This window comes from Puma concolor, chromosome A2 (genome assembly GCF_028749965.1).
Source record: "Puma concolor isolate L17-30 chromosome A2, mPumCon1.1.hap2, whole genome shotgun sequence".
Classification (NCBI taxonomy): domain Eukaryota; kingdom Metazoa; phylum Chordata; class Mammalia; order Carnivora; family Felidae; genus Puma; species Puma concolor.
The window spans coordinates 29,813,075-29,831,446 of record NC_141668.1 but is presented as its reverse complement, the minus strand read 5'-3'; the positions used below and the strand labels follow the sequence as shown (position 1 = coordinate 29,831,446).

Below are 18,372 nucleotides of genomic sequence, written 5' to 3'. Positions count from 1 at the left end.
CCTAGGTCACCCACAGGCCAGTCCCCTCTACTACTCAGTAGCAGCCCTAATGGATGCTTGAGAAGGAGCAAGAGAAAGTTGCCAGAGGTGCAGGTGAGATGGAAATGGTGCCCTTTTAATTAGTTCACTTAGTTGTGAATGGGATTTCTAAATGAAATTCCTTCAAAGACTTTATTAGGATCATATGGAGGAAAGACTGCTGCTCAAAAAGTTTCATCTTCCCTTTTAAGACCACCTTTCATCTTTAGAGCATCCTTTTGGGACAAGGCAGTAAAAAAAAAAAGGGGGGGGATGACAGCCTAGAGCTGATAAAGATGTGGTGTATATATACCATCCCCCCCACACAACAATGGAATATTACTTGGTGATCAAAAAGAATGAACTCTTGCCATTGCAACAACGTGGATGGAACTAGAATGTATTATGCTAAGCAAAATAAGTCAAAGAAAGACAAATACGTTTTTTAACTCATATGTGAAATTTAAGAAACAAAACAGATGAACATAGGGGAAGGGAAGGAAAAATAAGATAAAAACAAATGGAGACAAACCATAGGAGACTCTTAAATACAAAGAACAATCCAAGGGTTGCTGGTGGGGTATTGATTGGGTGGGGGGATGGGCTAAATGGGTGATGGGCATTAAGAAGGGCACTTTTTGGGATGAGCACTGGGTGTTATCTGTAAATGATGAATCACTAAATTTTATTCCTGAAATCATTATTAGACTATATATTAACTAACTTGGATTTAAATTTTTAAAAATTGGAAAGAAGTGAAGGATCCAGAATAAATAGGAAATAAAGAATGTTAACTGGAAAAAAAAAAAAAAAGAAAGAAAGAAAAAGGTGTTCTATGTATTCATCACCACTGAGACCCAAGGCCCAGATCATTCTATAGCAACATTCTAATAAAATGAGGGCTTAAAGTATTTAGCTGGTTGGTAATAAGATTTAATCCAAATGTTTCTCTACCATCCATTTCCTGACATGCAGTTCTGAGTAATATTCGTCCATGCATGACGATTGCAGGATGGGCAAGAAATACTTTAGTGAGTAGAACAATCTATTATACCCCACCGAAACTAACTTCAAGGATTGACCCTCCCCACCCTTATCAAGATCAAGTGATAGTCCATCTTCAACCGTAGATTGGAACAAATCCTAGCTAACATGTACTTCTCCAAAAGACTTGTTTTAATTATTATTATTTTAATGTTCGCTTTTTTATTGACAGACAGAGAGAGCATGAGCAGGGAGGGGCAGAGAGAGGAGACGATAGAATCTGAAGTAGGCTCCAGGCTCTGAGCTGTCAGCACAGAGCCCGACACGGGGCTCAAACTCACAAACCACGAGATCACAACCTGAGCTGAAGTCGGATGCTTAACGGATTGAGCCACCCAGGTGCCCCAGATTTTTTTTTTTTTAAAGGAATGGATTTTGAGAAGAAAAAATATGGGGCAGACAGGTAGGAAACAGAAAATACAAATGTAAGCTGTTTTGTTAATTGTTTTATTACCGCAATAAGTTCATACAGAGAATAACCCGTACAAAACATGATAAAGGTTCAAAGATGCAGGTGTTCCTATAGGCAAGGCTGAGGTTTCAGTCTCTGGTATTTGGAATTTAGGCTGCAGTCCTTGTTCTTGGATGGATCACTGGGTGTGTGACACAGACTGTGCTTTAAACCAAATTTGGCCCAGGAAGTAGACATTTCATGTGTCACCTAACTACCAAAGTTCCTCCCCACAACGCAGGGCCAGGTGGGATTGTACTTAGTATGGTCCACAAGGGTCTTCGCTATGTCCTATTTCTCCAGTGCTGAGTAACACTCCACCCAGTCCTATTCTGTCTTCTCTGATGTACCAGCATTTTTTATCATGGTGCTTTGGTTTTTGTTTTGTTTCATATTGTAAATATTTAAGATTTATTTTTCCTTCTTTTAATAAGTGTCTCAACCCAAACACATACCTTCTTTAGGGTTTTATCAATAGCTAAAACATTATGGGTATTACTGTGAGCTAGATAGCTACTTTTAAGTTTATTTATTTTGAGAGAGACAGAGAACACGGAGGTGGTGCAGAGAGAAATCTGAAGCAGGCTCTGTGCCAACAGCAGGGTGTCTGATGTGGGGCTTGAACTCACAAACTGTGAGATGATGACCTGAGCTAAAGTTGGACACTTAACCAACTAAGCCACCCAGGCACCCAAGCCAGCTACTCTTGAAAGCACATTATACACACTAAGATACTACTTCTCCATATATGAAAAACCCACAGCAATTATCATATGCAATGGTAAAAAATTGAAATCTTTTCCTCTCAGATCAGGAACAAGACAAGGATGTCCACTCTCACCACTTTTATTCAGCATAATACTGGAAGTCCTAGTCACGCCAAACAGACAAGAAATAAAAGGTATCCAAACTGGGAAGAAGTAAAAGTGTCACTATGTGCAGATGACGTGATACTATATGCAGTAAACCCTAGAGATTCAACCAAAAAACTACTAGAACTGGTAAATGAATTCAATAACATTGCAGGATACAAAACTATTATATAGAAATCTGTTGCATTTCTATACACAAATAATCAAGTAGCAGAAAGAGAAATTAAGAAAACAATCCCATTTACAACTGCATCAAAAAAAAAAAAAAGGCTAAAATGAACTTCACCAAGGAGACGAAACACTGGGACTCTGAAAACTATAAAGCACTGATGAAAGAAATGGAAGAGGACACCAACAAATGGAAAGCTATTCCATGCTCATGAATCAGAATATTGTGGAGACATCCATCCTACCCAATCTACAGATTCAACACGATCCCTGTCAAAATATCAACATCTTTCATAGAACTAGAACACTGGTATTTGTATGAAACCACAATAATCTGATTTAAAAATAGACCTGAATAAAAATTTTTCTAAAGAAGACATATGGAACATTTTCTAAAGATGACTTGAAAAGGTCCTGATGATCACTAATTATCAAGGAAACACAAATCAAAACCACAATGAGGTATCCTCTCACATCAGGATGGCTAGTATCAAAAAGAAATATCAAGTATTGGTGAGGATGGGGAGAAAAAGGAACCATCATAAACTGGTGATAGGAATATAAGTTGGTGCAGCCACTGTGGAAAAACGTATGGGGGTTCCTCAAAAAATTAAAAATAAAAACTCCATACAATTCAGTAATTCCACTACTGGGTATTTACCTAAAGAAAACAAAAACATTAATTTGAAAAGACATATGCACACTTTCTTTACCGCAGTTTTATAATAGCCAAGATATAAAAGCAACCCAAGTGTTGAGTAAAGATGTGGTATCTATATCCGATGGAGTATTATTCAGCCATAAAGAATGAGATCTTGCCATTTGCAACAACAAAGATGGGCCCAAGGGTATTAAGCTAACTGAATGAAGTCAGAGGAAGTCAAACACCATATCATTTCACTTACATGTGTTATCTAAAAAAATAAATGAAGAAAAAGAAAAAAAAACCCAGACTCTAAAAATACAAACTCTGGGAACTGATGGTTCCCAGAGGGGAAATGGATGAGAGGATCAGTGAAATAAACAGGATTAAGAGGTACAAACTTCTGGTTATTAAATAAATTCATGGCGATAAAAAGCACAGCATCACACAATATTGTAATAACGTTGTATGGGGACAGGTGATGAATACAGTTACCGTGATGAGCACTGAGTAACGTATAGAATTGTTAAAGCTATGTTGTACACCTGAAACCAATATAAGATTGTATGCTAATTACATTGCAATAAAAAAATAAAATGCTCCTCCTCTAAATAATTCTATGAGTTACGTTCTACCAACAATTTCATTTTGCAGATGAAGAAACTGAGGCAGAGAGAGGTTTTACAACTTTCCCAAGATGCCATAGCTATTGGTGGAGCCAGGATATGAAGAGAGGCAGTCTCCAGAGCACACGTTCCTAAGCCACACCAAGTCTTTAAATATTGGATGGTTGGTTAAGTGTCCAATTCCTGATTTTGGCTCAGGTCATGATCTCATGGTTCATGAGAACGAGCCCTGCATTGGGCTCTGGCCTGACAGCGTGGAGCCTGCTTGGATTTTTGCTCTCTCTCTCTGCCCCTCCCCCACTCATACATCCTCTCTCAAAATAAACTTAAAAAAAAGTAATAGGACAAACACTGGATGGACAGGAGTCTTTCAAGGCCATCTTAAGGAAATCTCTCAAATAAATTTCCCTAATAAATTAGTTTTACCAAATATCTGATTACCTACCTTGTGTGTGTGTGTGTGTGTGTGTGTGTGCGTGTGTTTATTTTTGAGAGACAGGGAGGGAGGAGAGGGGGAGAGAGAGGGAGACACAGAATCTAAAGCAGGCTCCAGGCTCCCAGCTGTCAGCATAGAGCCTGACCTGGGGCTTGAACTCATTGACCTTGAGATCATGATCTGAGCTGAAGTCAGACACTCAACCGACTGGGCCACCCAGGCACCCTAGTGATTATCTACTGTCAATTAAAAGAAAACCTGTTTGATCTTTAGTTTGATAATTGCATTCTTTCATCATAATAGTATAACTATATCACAAAAAAATCTATAAAATCAAGAAAATTTTACCCATAGTTGCATTATTCTATTTAGTATATTTAGTGTATTTCATTTCTAAATTTTTATATGCATCTGTTTTTTAACATTACTATCAGAGTATAAACAATTCTACGATGTGTATTTTCAAATTACTTTTCTACAAAAGCAGCCTGATGCTTCAGTCAGTCTCCATACTTCCTTATCATGAGAAGATTGACATGAATCCCCAAATGTCTTATCTTCTCAGGCTGTCCTCTGGGGAGCTGAAGGGACCATTCAAATGTTCTAGTCTGATGTCCCCTTTAGCAATTGATGAAACCAGGCCAGGACAGGTGCAGTGACTTATCCAAGTTAGTGACAGAACTGAGACCCAAACCCAGTGCCCTGGGCTCGACACCTGTACTTGTCGTATACAACTACTACCGCACTGCCCTCCACCTGCACTACCGTGCAGTCACGTATCTGAGGAATCAACCTAATGTCTGTAACTAATGTTCAAATTTTTCCTGACCTCCCACAATGCTCATTAACAAGCCCAAGAGCTTTAATTTATAAACTCGGTGATAATATTTTAAAATTTTTGAATGTGTGCAAATAGAAAAACTGTATAATAAAAGGCACCAATAAAGGAGATGGAACTGGTCTATTATAATTCTGTATGTTAACTGTTTATAAAATATTTTAAATTATTCCTAGTTTTCACTGTAATTTTTTAAGAAGTGCCCTAAATTCATTAGGATAACCTATGAGTATGGTCTGGCCTCACATGCTTTTAAGATGCTCAGATAGGACACTGAAGGATGCCTAAAAGCAAGAGAGCATAGTTATTTGATGCATGAAAAATAACTTAAAATGTCACTCCCTGGAGAAAAATCTCGAGAAAGCCACATTTAAGCTTAAAGTTAAAGGCAAACTAATTTATTTTTTTTCAATATATGAAATTTATTGTCAAATTGGTTTCCATACAACACCCAGTGCTCATCCCAAAAGGTGCCCATCACCCACCCTCCCCTCAATACCCATCACCCACCCTCCCCTCCCTCCCACCCCCATCAACCCTCAGTGGCAAACTAATTTATTACAGAAGAAATCCGAGAAGGTTTTGCAAAGGAGAAGTTAAAACATGTAGTTTAAGGATCATTAAAGCCATGCCTGAATATGTTTCTATGATTATTACATAACTAGTCATCAGTAAATTAAAATGAAAAATACAGTTAATGATTTAAATTAGCATGCAGAAAGGGACATGAATATAAGGTATCTGGAAAAACGAAGTTGCCTTGAGGGCTTATTCCTTTTATCATTCTACAACAGTTACATTCATGTTTATAAAGTACCACAGACAGTCTTCTCTTCTGAGAGCTGTATTTGGAAAAGGAATCAATCATTTATTAAGAACCTAGCAAATACTTTGTCAGAGGTTTTCGCAAGGCACTAAGAAGTAGGATTTCTATGAAATAAGAATAAGTCAGAATGAGGTAAATTCAAATTGGGAAGGCAAACAGACCTATATATAGGTTCAAATGTCAAAACATGGCTATTTTAGACAAGGACATGTAGGAAAATCATTCTAAAAGGTCAACTTAAAGTGAGAATCAATTTTCTTCCAGGGAAAAAACAGACGTGTCCTTTCTGTAAGGCCTGGACCCTGAGAGCAAATGCCATCTTGACAAAAGTTAAGATTTTTCCTCCCTTTGATCATCAGACTACCCCCTAAACTAATTGAAGATCATAAACCTTAAAATCATCAACAATCCAATTTTATTACAGCGCAGTCCGTTCACGTTAAGAGCAAATGCCACGTCTGACAGCCTAACACCGCAGTCCCTGAATGCAGGGCTGGCTGGCTCTGTGGGAAAGCAGGGGATAATAATCCTGCAGCCAGCTTGGTGTCGACACCGTTCTTGCCACTACAATCTCCACTCCTGTCTCTCCCTGGCAGCAAGAAACAGGCCCCAGGGCCTTTGAAACCTTTAAGATATTAATTAAACAGAGACTTATAAACGACAGTTACAAAATGTTTCAATACATCTATCTGATCAAGAAATGTTTAAAGAGCCAAGCATGACTCTGAACAGAGAGAAACAGATGTATAGGAGGACAGTGATCTGGCTAATATTTTGTCTTACAAGTCGTACCAGTTCTTAACTGTGACAAAACTCTCCTATGGTTAGACACTCATGAGGTTTTCATTCATTTTCACTATAAAAAAAAAACCAAAAACCAAAAAACATGTGCACGGAGACCTCGGATGGATAGAACCTGGTCTTATGCTTCTGCATATTTGTGGCAATTTAATTTTCTTCTTTTTCCTTTTCCATTGTAGGCTTAATTGTCATAATAAATCATTTGCTTTATCTCATTCCACTTTATTGTCTGACTGAAAAAAATAACCTTTGAATTAGGAAAATGTAATTCAGTAAAAAGAGGAATAGTATTTTCTGAGATTTAAGTTAATGCTGCGACTTAGCCACTAGGCTATGCTAAAGGATAGTCCATTTGTCCTAGAACACTTCTGTCTTCCAGCTACCCAGAAAAAGCAGGAAAACAACCGCAAAAAAAATGGATATGAATTATTTAACCATTCAAAACCTACCTGGTAATTCACTTAACAGATTTATATGAGTTTATATAATTAGTTTATAGGATATATTCCAAAAGAATAAATGAGCCCTTTTTAAACAATCAAATATATGTCATGTGGTTTGGTTTTAAAAGAATGAAATCATCTTTATTTTATCCAAATTAAATGTAATTTCATTTGCATACAGTTATTCCTACTTAAAAAAAAAACTATAATGTATAGTCACGGACTCATTAGTTATCAGAAAAATGAGCTTTAGAACAGATATATTTTTCTACTTAAAAAAAAGATTATTTAAAAATGCAACAGTTGAGAACCAAACACATTTATTTTAGGTCTTTTTCTTTTAAGTTTGTTTATTTTTGAGACAGAGAGCATGAGCAAGTTAAGGGCAGGGAGAGAGACAGAGACAGAGGATCTGAAACAGGTTCTGCACTGAGAGTGGAGAGTCAGATGTGGGGCTCGAATTCACGAATGGGGAGATCATGACCTGAGCTGAAGTTGGGTGCTTAACCAACTGAGCTGCCCAGGTGCCCGTTAGGTATTTTTCATTTTAAATTATACTCTGTTCTATGTAACGTGAGTTTAGAACTCTTTACTTTTCTTTTTTTTAAAAATTTTTTTTTTTCAACGTTTATTTTTTTTGGGACAGAGAGAGACAGAGCATGAACGGGGGAGGGGCAGAGAGAGAGGGAGACACAGAATCGGAAACAGGCTCCAGGCTCTGAGCCATCAGCCCAGAGCCCGACGCGGGGCTCGAACTCACGGACCGCGAGATCGTGACCTGGCTGAAGTCGGACGCTTAACCGACTGCGCCACCCAGGCGCCCCTAGAACTCTTTACTTTTCAACTTAGGAATGCAACCTACTGTAAATTTTTTCCTTAAAACTCTAAGGAGCACAATATTATTTTCATCATCATCATTATATTAATATCTGTCCTTGACTGCACATTGTGGGAGGCAGTGGATTCAAATGGGTCTAAGAAACTCACAGTGCAGTTGGGGCCACAAAAAATATAAAAAACATTGATAAAATATTTAGGGACCATACAGGTGCTCTACACATGTGATGAATATTCATCTATTTATATGTTCCAATAGTTCATATAAGAGATACCCGTATTATTTTTAAAAGCCAATAGGTTTTTATAACCAACAACCCAGAGTATTTCAAAGTCTAGTTCTCAAAAGTGCTCTGAAGATAAAAACCCATAACCCTCCCAATTTATTGTTTAATCCACTTGACAACTCTCTGTAAGAGAGGTTTGCTATATTTTAAAGATAAATTAATCTTTTTTTAACTTGACTTGTTTCTTTTTCAATTATTCATTATTCATGTGTTAATTATTCATTATGGGATGAACTATTGACAGAACACACTCCAGCCTCAAAGCAAAATGCTATTAATCTACTACTCATATCCTATTATTGCTTTGGCATATGATAGAGTACTTGGAAGAAAAAGGTTAGTGGACTTTCTCTTCTTAAATGTAATTAAGTTCAGTAAAATCCATTTATGAAACACTGCAGAAAAAGATGAATACAATTATAATATAGGTCAAATCATGTTTGCCCACATACACAGGGGTGATAGTCAAAATATTTGTGTGTCTCCACAGGCACTGAGGAACCCAATCAGGCACTTGTAATAAACACCTGTGCCTGCCCATGGGGATCACCTATTATAGCAGTGTTGAAAACTTTTAATTCTGATTGATCATTATTATGTCCAATACTGGTATTAGTTTTTAAGGAATTATTATGAAATATGTTGTCTTTAATTATGCTGAATAACATACCAACTAGGAGAACAGCATCACAGATATTTTCAGTTCTAGATTTCCTTCCTTTTACATACTATCAACTGCAGAGACCCCCGAATATCTAGTAATGTCTGTCACGATCATTTTAGATAATAATTGATGTGGATGGATCTAAAGCATTCCTCATCTGAATCCAAGGCGAGTTCTTGGGCTTTATGTATTAAATTGACAGACTAAGATATATTCTCTTTAGTGATGCCTTTCACCAGCAGTCTTGAACACAAGTCAACTCCAGACACATCCTGGGCGGCGGGGGGTCCTGATTTAGTCAAGGGCTCAGAGATAGGATATAAACCAGTTCTTCTCAAGGGCAAAGGAGTGATTAAAAAAAAAAAAAAGGAAAAAAAAAAACAACAAAATCAAGTCTTGGAAGGGGGCTGGATTGTCTCACCTGCCCTGGAGCATTCTAAGGGAAGAAATTGCCAAAGAAGAGAGCAGGGCTTTCTTTCCACACAAGTGAAAGGCTGCAGAATTTGCCATGTGCCTAACCTCATGTTTAATCTTGGTTCTTTGGACAATTTTAAGGCTCCAGGGGTATTCACCATGGTGCTGTACATTTGCAAATTAAGGACTCTGTTGGAATTATAATACATAGGTTCCAATTTCTTATGGTGCCATTCATCAAAAGAGACTGATGTAAAAACAGAAGAAATATTATGTCCAAATCTAGGCTCTACTAATCTCTAAGCACTTTATGGCAGCAGTATTCTAACTCTCTTGTCTCAACGCGCTCTATGCTAACTGTGCCCAACTTGTCTTCATTGGCTAACAGCCCTTCCAGAACTCTTGGCCATGAATATGCTAGGTCATGTGACTGGGATGCTCTTCCTCCTCATTGCCCACCTGAATTCACACTTCCAAGTTTTATCTTGAAAGTCAGGTGTCTTGTGGGATTTTCATGACTAACATCACTATTACAGCTACTTGTATATAAGTCTGAATCCCTGACTAGCCACTTTCCTTAGGCCTGAGATGGTACCTCACTGAGGTTTGCTCTGGGTGGAACAGAGCAAGTGCTCAATACATGCCTGCTAAATAAATCAATGGTGACCAGGGAGATGAATGAATGAGAAGAACTCTAAATATTAAATCCCAAGAATTCCATCTGCATTATGAGCTGAGTCATAGTTAGACTTTGGTTTGCAACACTACACTGAGATGCCACAATGTGAGCTACCCAACTTACGGTTTCCTTTCAAAGAGCCCACCCTCTGAGCTGTTTCTCCCATCAGGGAGACTCATTCTGACACTGCATACACTACCCATCCAAACTAAGGAGGCAATGTAGTCCTTAGCCCCGTGTTAGTCATCCAAAGAATCCTTATTTTGTTGACTCATCAGTGAACTCCACTACAGTGTTGGTGATTTGGCTCTAAAGCCAGACGATGACACCTCTCTGTATAGGAATGTACTTTCTTAGACTCATGTTGGCTGCTAATCTCAAAGGGAGCCACTTTAGCGACTGTTTCTCTCCTTTGTGAAGAAAAAGATCACATGCTTTCCTAATAGCTAACAACTCTGTGCTGTGATTTGACTGTAGCGAGCCCTACAGTGTTAATCTGAGAAAGACCGAGGTTTTTAAAAAACTCATTGTGTTCAAGAGTTCAGACTTATTACCTCACCAACTACAAGGGAAAAGGAACCCTGGAAGAGAGGACGACGGACTGTGACCCATGGTGGTCCGCAGGAGACAGGTCCTGCCCTCTGGCTTACTCTCCAGCATTGATTTAGTTTTTCACTCACATATTGGATGAACACTCATATCCCTCCCTGACAAACCTTTCACAGTGTCCTGGGTTATATGTGAACAACAGCTTTAATATATTTTAGGGGCGCCTGGGTGGCGCAGTCGGTTAAGCGTCCGACTTCAGCCAGGTCACGATCTCGCGGTCCGTGAGTTCGAGCCCCGCATCAGGCTCTGGGCTGATGGCTCAGAGCCTGGAGCCTGTTTCCGATTCTGTGTCTCCCTCTCTCTCTGCCCCTCCCCCGTTCATGCTCTGTCTCTCTCTGTCCCAAAAATAAATAAACGTTGAAAAAAAAATTTAATATATTTTATGTAAGTTTAGCTGTTGGAGAGCTGAATACTATGCTTGTTTTGACTATTATATTTTGAAGAGTAGTTCTTGGAAGTTATCTCCATCCATCACTGCTCCTCATTGACATGAGTGATACAGAATACCAGTGCAATCAATTATTAATATTATGTTAGCATGCACACAGTTATAATAACTAAATACACATACATTTAGCTGTAAACGTGTCTAGGAGTGTAAAAAATTAAGTTAACCTGTAAATGTCATTTTGGGGGGGAATTTTCATGATATACCTGTTCTGTCAGTAAACTGGCAAAAGTGATACATTGAAACGAGATCCAATAATTCAGGAGAAAAGCATCTTCAAGTACACACTCACCCACTATGTTTCATATGTGGTGGTTTATCCATTCGCACTGCTAATTTGATCTTTAAGTCAGAGTCCTGGCTATTTTTTGGAACTACCATTCGGTGCAACTCAGCTGACTTGGAGCTATTAGAAGTTGGGTATAATATCACCTATAAAAGACAAAAAAGAACACATTTAAGTGCATAATACAAGCTCCAAGGATTGAAACAGAAATCTTGTTTTCCTGTTTAAAAAGAAGGTATCATGCCCAAATGTGTCTAAACCACTTGACTCCCACCACAACAGATGGGTTTTCAATACAGCCTCATTTATCTTTTTGACAAATATGTGTTTTCATATTATCACATAACGAGTTTTCTTCCTGTGTCATTTCCTAATGAGGTAATAGCACAAAGGCTGCAGTTGAATTGACAGCTGAGAAATACTTATTAGACACCTATAATTTCAAGACTATTCTAAACTCAGGGCATGGAAGTTCAGAAGGAAATATTTTTTGAAATTACAGATAGCATGTTTAAAAAGTAAAACCAATTATTCTAGGCAGCAAAAATATACCTAATGTTTTAATATTTGCATTGTAAGACAGCATGAAAGGAAGTCAACACAATTAGAGATGGAAAAGACCGATTTCATAGCACATTTTCTGTCCTAGATCAACACCAGAGGACTTTTTCCTGATGTTTTCGTATCTATAAATACTATAAGGACTGACACAAAATAATTAAATTTTTAAATTTTTATTTATTTATTTTGAGAGAGAGAGAGAGAGAGAGACAGAGAGAGAGAGAGGGAAGGAGGGGAAGGAGGGGAAGGAGACCCTGGCACGTGCAAGCTGGGAAGGGAGAGAGAGGAGAGGAGAGGAGAGGGGAGGGGAGGATTCCAAGCAGGGTCTGTGCTGTCATTGCAGAGCCTGATGTGGCGCTCGATGCCACGAACCATGAGATCATGACAAGAGCTGAAATTAAGAGCCACATGCTTAACTGACGGAACCACCCAGGCGCCCTCACAAAGTAATTATTTTTAATAAAATTTCCAAGTGATTATTTTCTAATACCACAGCTTCACAGAGCTGACACAGGAGAGACAAGCTTACTCTTCATATCTTACATGCCGTATACAACCACACTTCATTTTATTGCATTTCATTTTATTGTGCTTCGCAGATACTGCGTTTTACAAATGGAAGGTCTATGGCAATCCTGTGCCGAGTTGGTCTGCTGGTGCCCTTTTTCCAATAGCATTCACTCACGTCACGTCTCTGTCAAGTTTCAGTAATTCTCATAATATTTTAAACTTTTACGTTGTATTTGTCAGTGACCTGTGATCAGCGAAGAACTGTGACGTTACTAATTTGATTGTTTGGGGCATCACAAACCACATCCACATAAGACAATGAACTTAACTGATAAATTTGTGTTTTTCTGAATGCTTTACCAACTGGTTATTCCACTGTATCTCACCCTCCCCTTGGGCCTTCCTATTCCTGGAGACACAACAATACTGAAATCAAGATAATAACCCTACAGTAGTTTCTAAATATGAAAGAAGGAGTCACACATCTCTCACTTTATTTACCTCTTTAAATTTTTATTTATTTTGAAAGTGAGAGAGAGAGAGAGAGAGAGAACGCGAGTGTGCACACCTGTGCAAGTGGCAGAGGGACAGAGAGGGAAAGGAGGAGAGAGAATCCTAGTCTGCACTGATAGCACAGAGCCCAATGTGGGGCTCGACCTCAAAAACCATGAGATCATGACCTGAACCATGAGATCATATCAAGAGTTGGATGCTCAACCGACTGAGCCACCCAGGTGCTCCACATGTCTCTCACTTTACATCAAAAGCTAGAAATCATTCAGTTTAGTGAGGACGGCATGACATAAGCCAAGAGAGGCTGAGGGCTCAGTCTCTTGGGCCCAACAGCCAAGCTGTCAGCAGAAAAGTTTTTGAGGGAAATTAAAACTGTACTCCAGTGAATACACAAATGATGATAAAGCAAAACACCCTTATTGCTGATATGGAGAAAGTTTTCACGATCTGGATAGAAGATCCAAGTTGCCACAACATTTCCTTAAGCCAAAGCTTAATCCAGGGCAAGGCCCTCTCTTCAATTCTAAGCAGGCTGAGAAAGGTGAGGAAGTTGCAGAAATGTAAAGCTAGCAGAGGTTGGTTCACGAGCTTTAAGGGAAGAAGCCATTTCTATAACATAAAGGTGCAAAGTAAAGCAGCTCGTGCTGATGTAGAAGCTGCAAGTTATCCAGAAGATCTAGCTAATAAAAGTGGCTACACTACACAACAGATTTTCAACGTCCAGGAAGGTGTCGTCTTAGACTTTCATAGAGAGGAGAAGCCAATTGCTGGGTTCAAAGCACCAAAGGGACAGGCTGGCTCTCTAGTTAGGGGCTAATGCAGCTGGTAACTTTAAATTGAAGCCAAAGCTCATGTACCATTCCAAAAATCCCAGGGCTGTTAAGAATTACACTAAATCTACTCTGCTTGAGCTCTGTAAATGGAATAACAAAGCCTTGATAACAGCACATCTGTGTACACCATGGTTTTGTGGCTATTTTAAGAGGACTGCTGAGAACTACTGCTCAGGAAAAAACATTCTTTCAAACTATTACTTCTTAATGACAATGCACCTGGTCACCCAAGAGCTCTTCTGGAGATAGACAATGAGATTAATGCTATTTCCACACTGGCTAACACAACATTCATTCTGTAGCCCAAGAGTCTAGGAGTGATTTTCACTCTGAAGTCTGATTTAAGAAATATTTTTTAAGGCTAAAGCTGCTCTAAATAACGATTACTTTGACAAATCTAGGCAAGGTAAATGGACAACCTTCTGAAAAGAAGTCACCATTTTTTTAAAGTTATTTATTTTGGGGGGGGGGGGGAGAACATGCACAAACAGGGGAAGGGCATAGAGAGAATCCCAAGCATGTTCCTCACTGTCAGTACAGAGTCCAACACGGGCCTCAATCCCACAACCCTGAAGACCTGAGCTGAAATCAAGAGTCAGATGCTTAACTGACTGAGCCACCCAGATGCCCCGGAGTCACCATTTTAGATGCCATTAAGGACATCTACGATTCACATGAAGAGGTCAAGGTAACAGTAGGAGTTTGGAAGAAGTTGATTGCAATTCTCCTGGATGATTCTGGAGAGTTTTAAGAGTTCAGTGGAGGAAGTGACTGCAGATGTGGTGTAAACAGCAAGAGAGCCAGAAGTGGAACCTGAAAATGTGACTAATTATTCCTTGAGACACAACAATATTGAAATTATGCCAATTACCCAGCAATGGCCTGTAAGTTTTTAAGCGAAATAAATCACAGTACAAATGGCTATCATCTCATCACACTTTAATAGGTAAGGAGGTACCTTTTATAGACGACTAAAGAAAGTGATTTCCTGACATGGAATCTATTCCTAATGAAGATGCTGTGAAGATTGTTGAATTGAAAATAAAGGATTTAGCATATTATCTAGACTTCATTGATAAAGCAATGGCAGAGTTCAAGAAGATTGACTAATTCTGAAAGAAATTCTGTGTGTAAAATGCTATCAAACAGCATCGCATGCTAGAGAAATTGTTCATGAAAGGAAAAGTCAACTGACATGGCAAACTTCATGTATCTTAAGAAATTACCAGGGTCACCCCACCCTGATCATTCAGAAATCATCAACATCAAGGCAGGATCCTTCACCAGAAAAAAGATTACAATTTGCTGAAAGCTCAGATGATGGTTAGCATTTTCAGTAGTAAGTGTTTTTTAATTAAGGTATATACTCTTTAAGTTTATGAGAGAGAGAGAGAGAGAGAGAGAGAGAGAGAGAGAGAGAGACACCTAGTGGAGGAGGGGCAGAGAGAGGGGGAGAGAGAATCCTAAGCAGGCTCCGTACTGTCAGCACAGAGCCCAACGCAGAGCTTGAACTCACAAACCGTGAGGATATGACCTGAGCTGAAGTTAAGAATCAGATGCTTAACAGACTGAGCCACCCAGGCACCCAAAGATATGTACTTTTTAAAGACACTGTTATTGCACTTATAATATATTACAGTATATTATAAATGTAACTTTCACATGCACTGAGAAAACAAAAAATTCAATTGACTCACTTTATGATATTCATTTTATTGCAGAACTCTGGAACCAAGTTCACAGTATCTCTGAGGCATGTCTGTATGTAAAATGATGTATTTCCCCCTTGTTAGTCAGAATATTATTTAGACACAGCTTATATCAAGGCCTTGATATTTTTAAATGGGAAGCCTATATCCTGAAGGATAAAGATATGAAATGTAGTGTAGGTGAGCCTGGGTGGCTAAGTCGGCTGGAGCGTCTGACTCTTGATTTTGGGTCATGGGATCGAGCCCCACACGTCAGGCTCCTGGCTGAGTGTGGAGCCTGCTTAAAAATCTCTGTCTCCCTTTATCCCTCTCCCCTGCTTGCACACGTGCTTTAAAACTTAAAAAAATGAAATGCAGTATATTATACTTTAAGCCATTCTTATTTTATACCAATGTGAGAAGTAAACAAACCTGAAGTTTCTATGTAAATGAAAGAATTATAAACATGCTCATGTGTTTAAAAGCAAAACATGGCAACTAAATTTGGCATGCTCTGGCAAAAAAAAGAAAAAAAAAGTCTTCATTTCTGTGGATAAGTGGAACTATTCACACAGAAATTTTCAAGCAAAGCTCTTTTTCTAAGAAAGACAACAGTCATAAAAGCTTCTTAAACTATTCTCAACTCCCAAGTTGTTAAATGTATCTACTATTTTGAGACTTTGCTCAAAGCCTATCCTAAAAGCCACAGTTGAGTTGAATCCAGCATATCTATACACTTGAGCATATAAAGGCACATCCAGGAACAGAGAAAATGGCATTTGTGATATCTTCAAAAACTGTATTATAGAATTAGTCCTCTGTGACTGCTAAAGTATCCAATGGAATATTTTACAGATTCTTTCTTAAATGAGTTTTAAAAAAAGTGATGAGGGGCGCCTGGGTGGCGCAGTCGGTTAAGCGTCCGACTTCAGCCAGGTCACGATCTCGCGGTCCGTGAGTTCGAGCCCCGCGTCAGGCTCTGGGCTGATGGCTCAGAGCCTGGAGCCTGTTTCGGATTCTGTGTCTCCCTCTCTCTCTGCCCCTCCCCCGTTCATGCTCTGTCTCTCTCTATCCCAAAAATAAATAAACGTTGAAAAAAAAAATTAAAAAAAAAAAAAAGTGATGATTTTTGGCTCAAACCAGTAGACAAAATAATGTTATTACTAACTTAGAGGATGATTCCAAAAATGAAACAAAGACTAAGAGTTGTAGATCTAACCTCTGAAGCTATAGCTTCCATTTCCCTAGCAATTCTGGAAAGCTTTTTCTCTTTCTCCCCACATCCCCCCCCCCCAATTTATTTTGGCATGAGCCACCTACATATACATACTTTATTCCTTTTTAATTCTTCCTTCTATGTTTACACAAAAACTGATGTTGTTCCAAACTCCAAAAGCCTTAAACAGGAAGAGATTATTTAAATGAAAACTTTTGACAGTTTCTCATTCTCTAAATGCTGATGACAGTTATCAAATAAGGTCCCAAAACAACTAACTGCATCTGATCCACAAATTAAGGATCATCTCACTGTTGAATACCATCATTTTTGCCACATTTTAGATTCCTAGTGAGTATTTCTAAGTGATATCAGTGGAAGGATTTACTACTTAAGTAAACATTTGAGGGCTCATTATATGGGGACACGAAAAGGTAAAAGAATATGGATGACTCAGATCCCTCACGGGGTTTACAGTTTCTTGTTATTGGAGCTAAGATCTGATGATAGAATACCGGATAATATCTGATCATATCACTTTCTCCTATTGCCCTTCTAACCCTAAGATGTGCAAAGGTTTCTCATTTTGTCAGTCTCTAGGTTTACTGTCATTTCTTTGGTGGCTCTGTTCTATCACATTTGAAGCCAATTCCTTGTGTTACATTTCCTCCTTTTGAAATACCTGAAATTGTTTGTCAGGAAGAGACACTGACATGTGTAACCAATGGAGATCCATACCTATGCTATCTGTTGTTTCTAAAGGGACTGTACTGGTGAATAAACCCTGAACTTAGTCTTAACAATGGCTGTAAAATCGTTTCCAGGTTCCCAAACTGCACAAGCATGAAGTGGTCACACTCCTCTACGTGATGTTGCCAAGGATGTTGACAGACAAGAGGCAGCTCCCAATGTGTAGAGCTCCAAGGGCCAAGGAGAGTAAGGGACAAAGGAGTTCTTTTTCAGATGCATAACGAGGGTCTAGTCAAGAGATCCTAAACACTGCCAGGACAGGGTATCTTCACAGTGCCTGCCAGGACAGGATCTCAGTACTGTCGACGGACAGATATTACTATGCATTTTCTACTTTACCTTTTTTCAGATGGGACACGTGTAGTTCTGTTCCTGTTCCACCGCTGTAGACTGGATTTGTGCTAGGGCAAGGTGGGGAGGGGAGGTGGAGGTAGTTAAACATGAACTTGAATTCATAGGTCACCAGGCTGCAAAGAGCCACAGCTGGGACTGATGGAGAAGCTGGACCGGAAGAGACTTTGGGGTGATGCCCTTGAGTTGAAGTGAATGTGTTCTGTATGTAGGAGGCAGGGTAACACAATCGTTCTCTTTGGCTATAGGGGCGAACTACAGCTGATCATCTGTTTACCAGGATTTGTGCTTTTACTAGCGTAGAGCTGCTGCCGGATGCAGCTAGTCAGCCAGAGGCTATGTTTTTGAGCTCCTCTTACATCGAAGTAGGGACATATGAAAGTTCTAGCTAATGGAATATGAAGAGAAGTGGTCAGTATCACTTTGGGGAAAAATTAAGATACATCCCTCTTTACTCATCTGCTAGCCAAATCCAGAGATGCCACTGCTCTAGGAAATGAGAGCCATAAAATGAGAGAAACTGGAGCCCTGAATCACCAGGTGGAGGACATCTACCCCAT

At 39.1% G+C, this 18,372-nt stretch overlaps 1 protein-coding gene across 15 annotated transcripts in view; it reads right to left on the bottom strand.

The window, feature by feature from the left end:
• The window catches only part of CADPS2 (calcium dependent secretion activator 2), a 553,951-nt gene that overhangs the window by 234,337 nt on the left and 301,242 nt on the right, over positions 1–18,372 (bottom strand). For all 15 annotated transcript variants that reach the window (XM_086691294.1, XM_086691303.1, XM_086691260.1 and 12 more), the window contains exon 8: positions 11,397–11,536. In XM_086691294.1, coding sequence (XP_086547420.1) covers positions 11,397–11,536 — 140 coding nt within the window. The remainder of the gene's footprint in view (positions 1–11,396; positions 11,537–18,372) is intronic.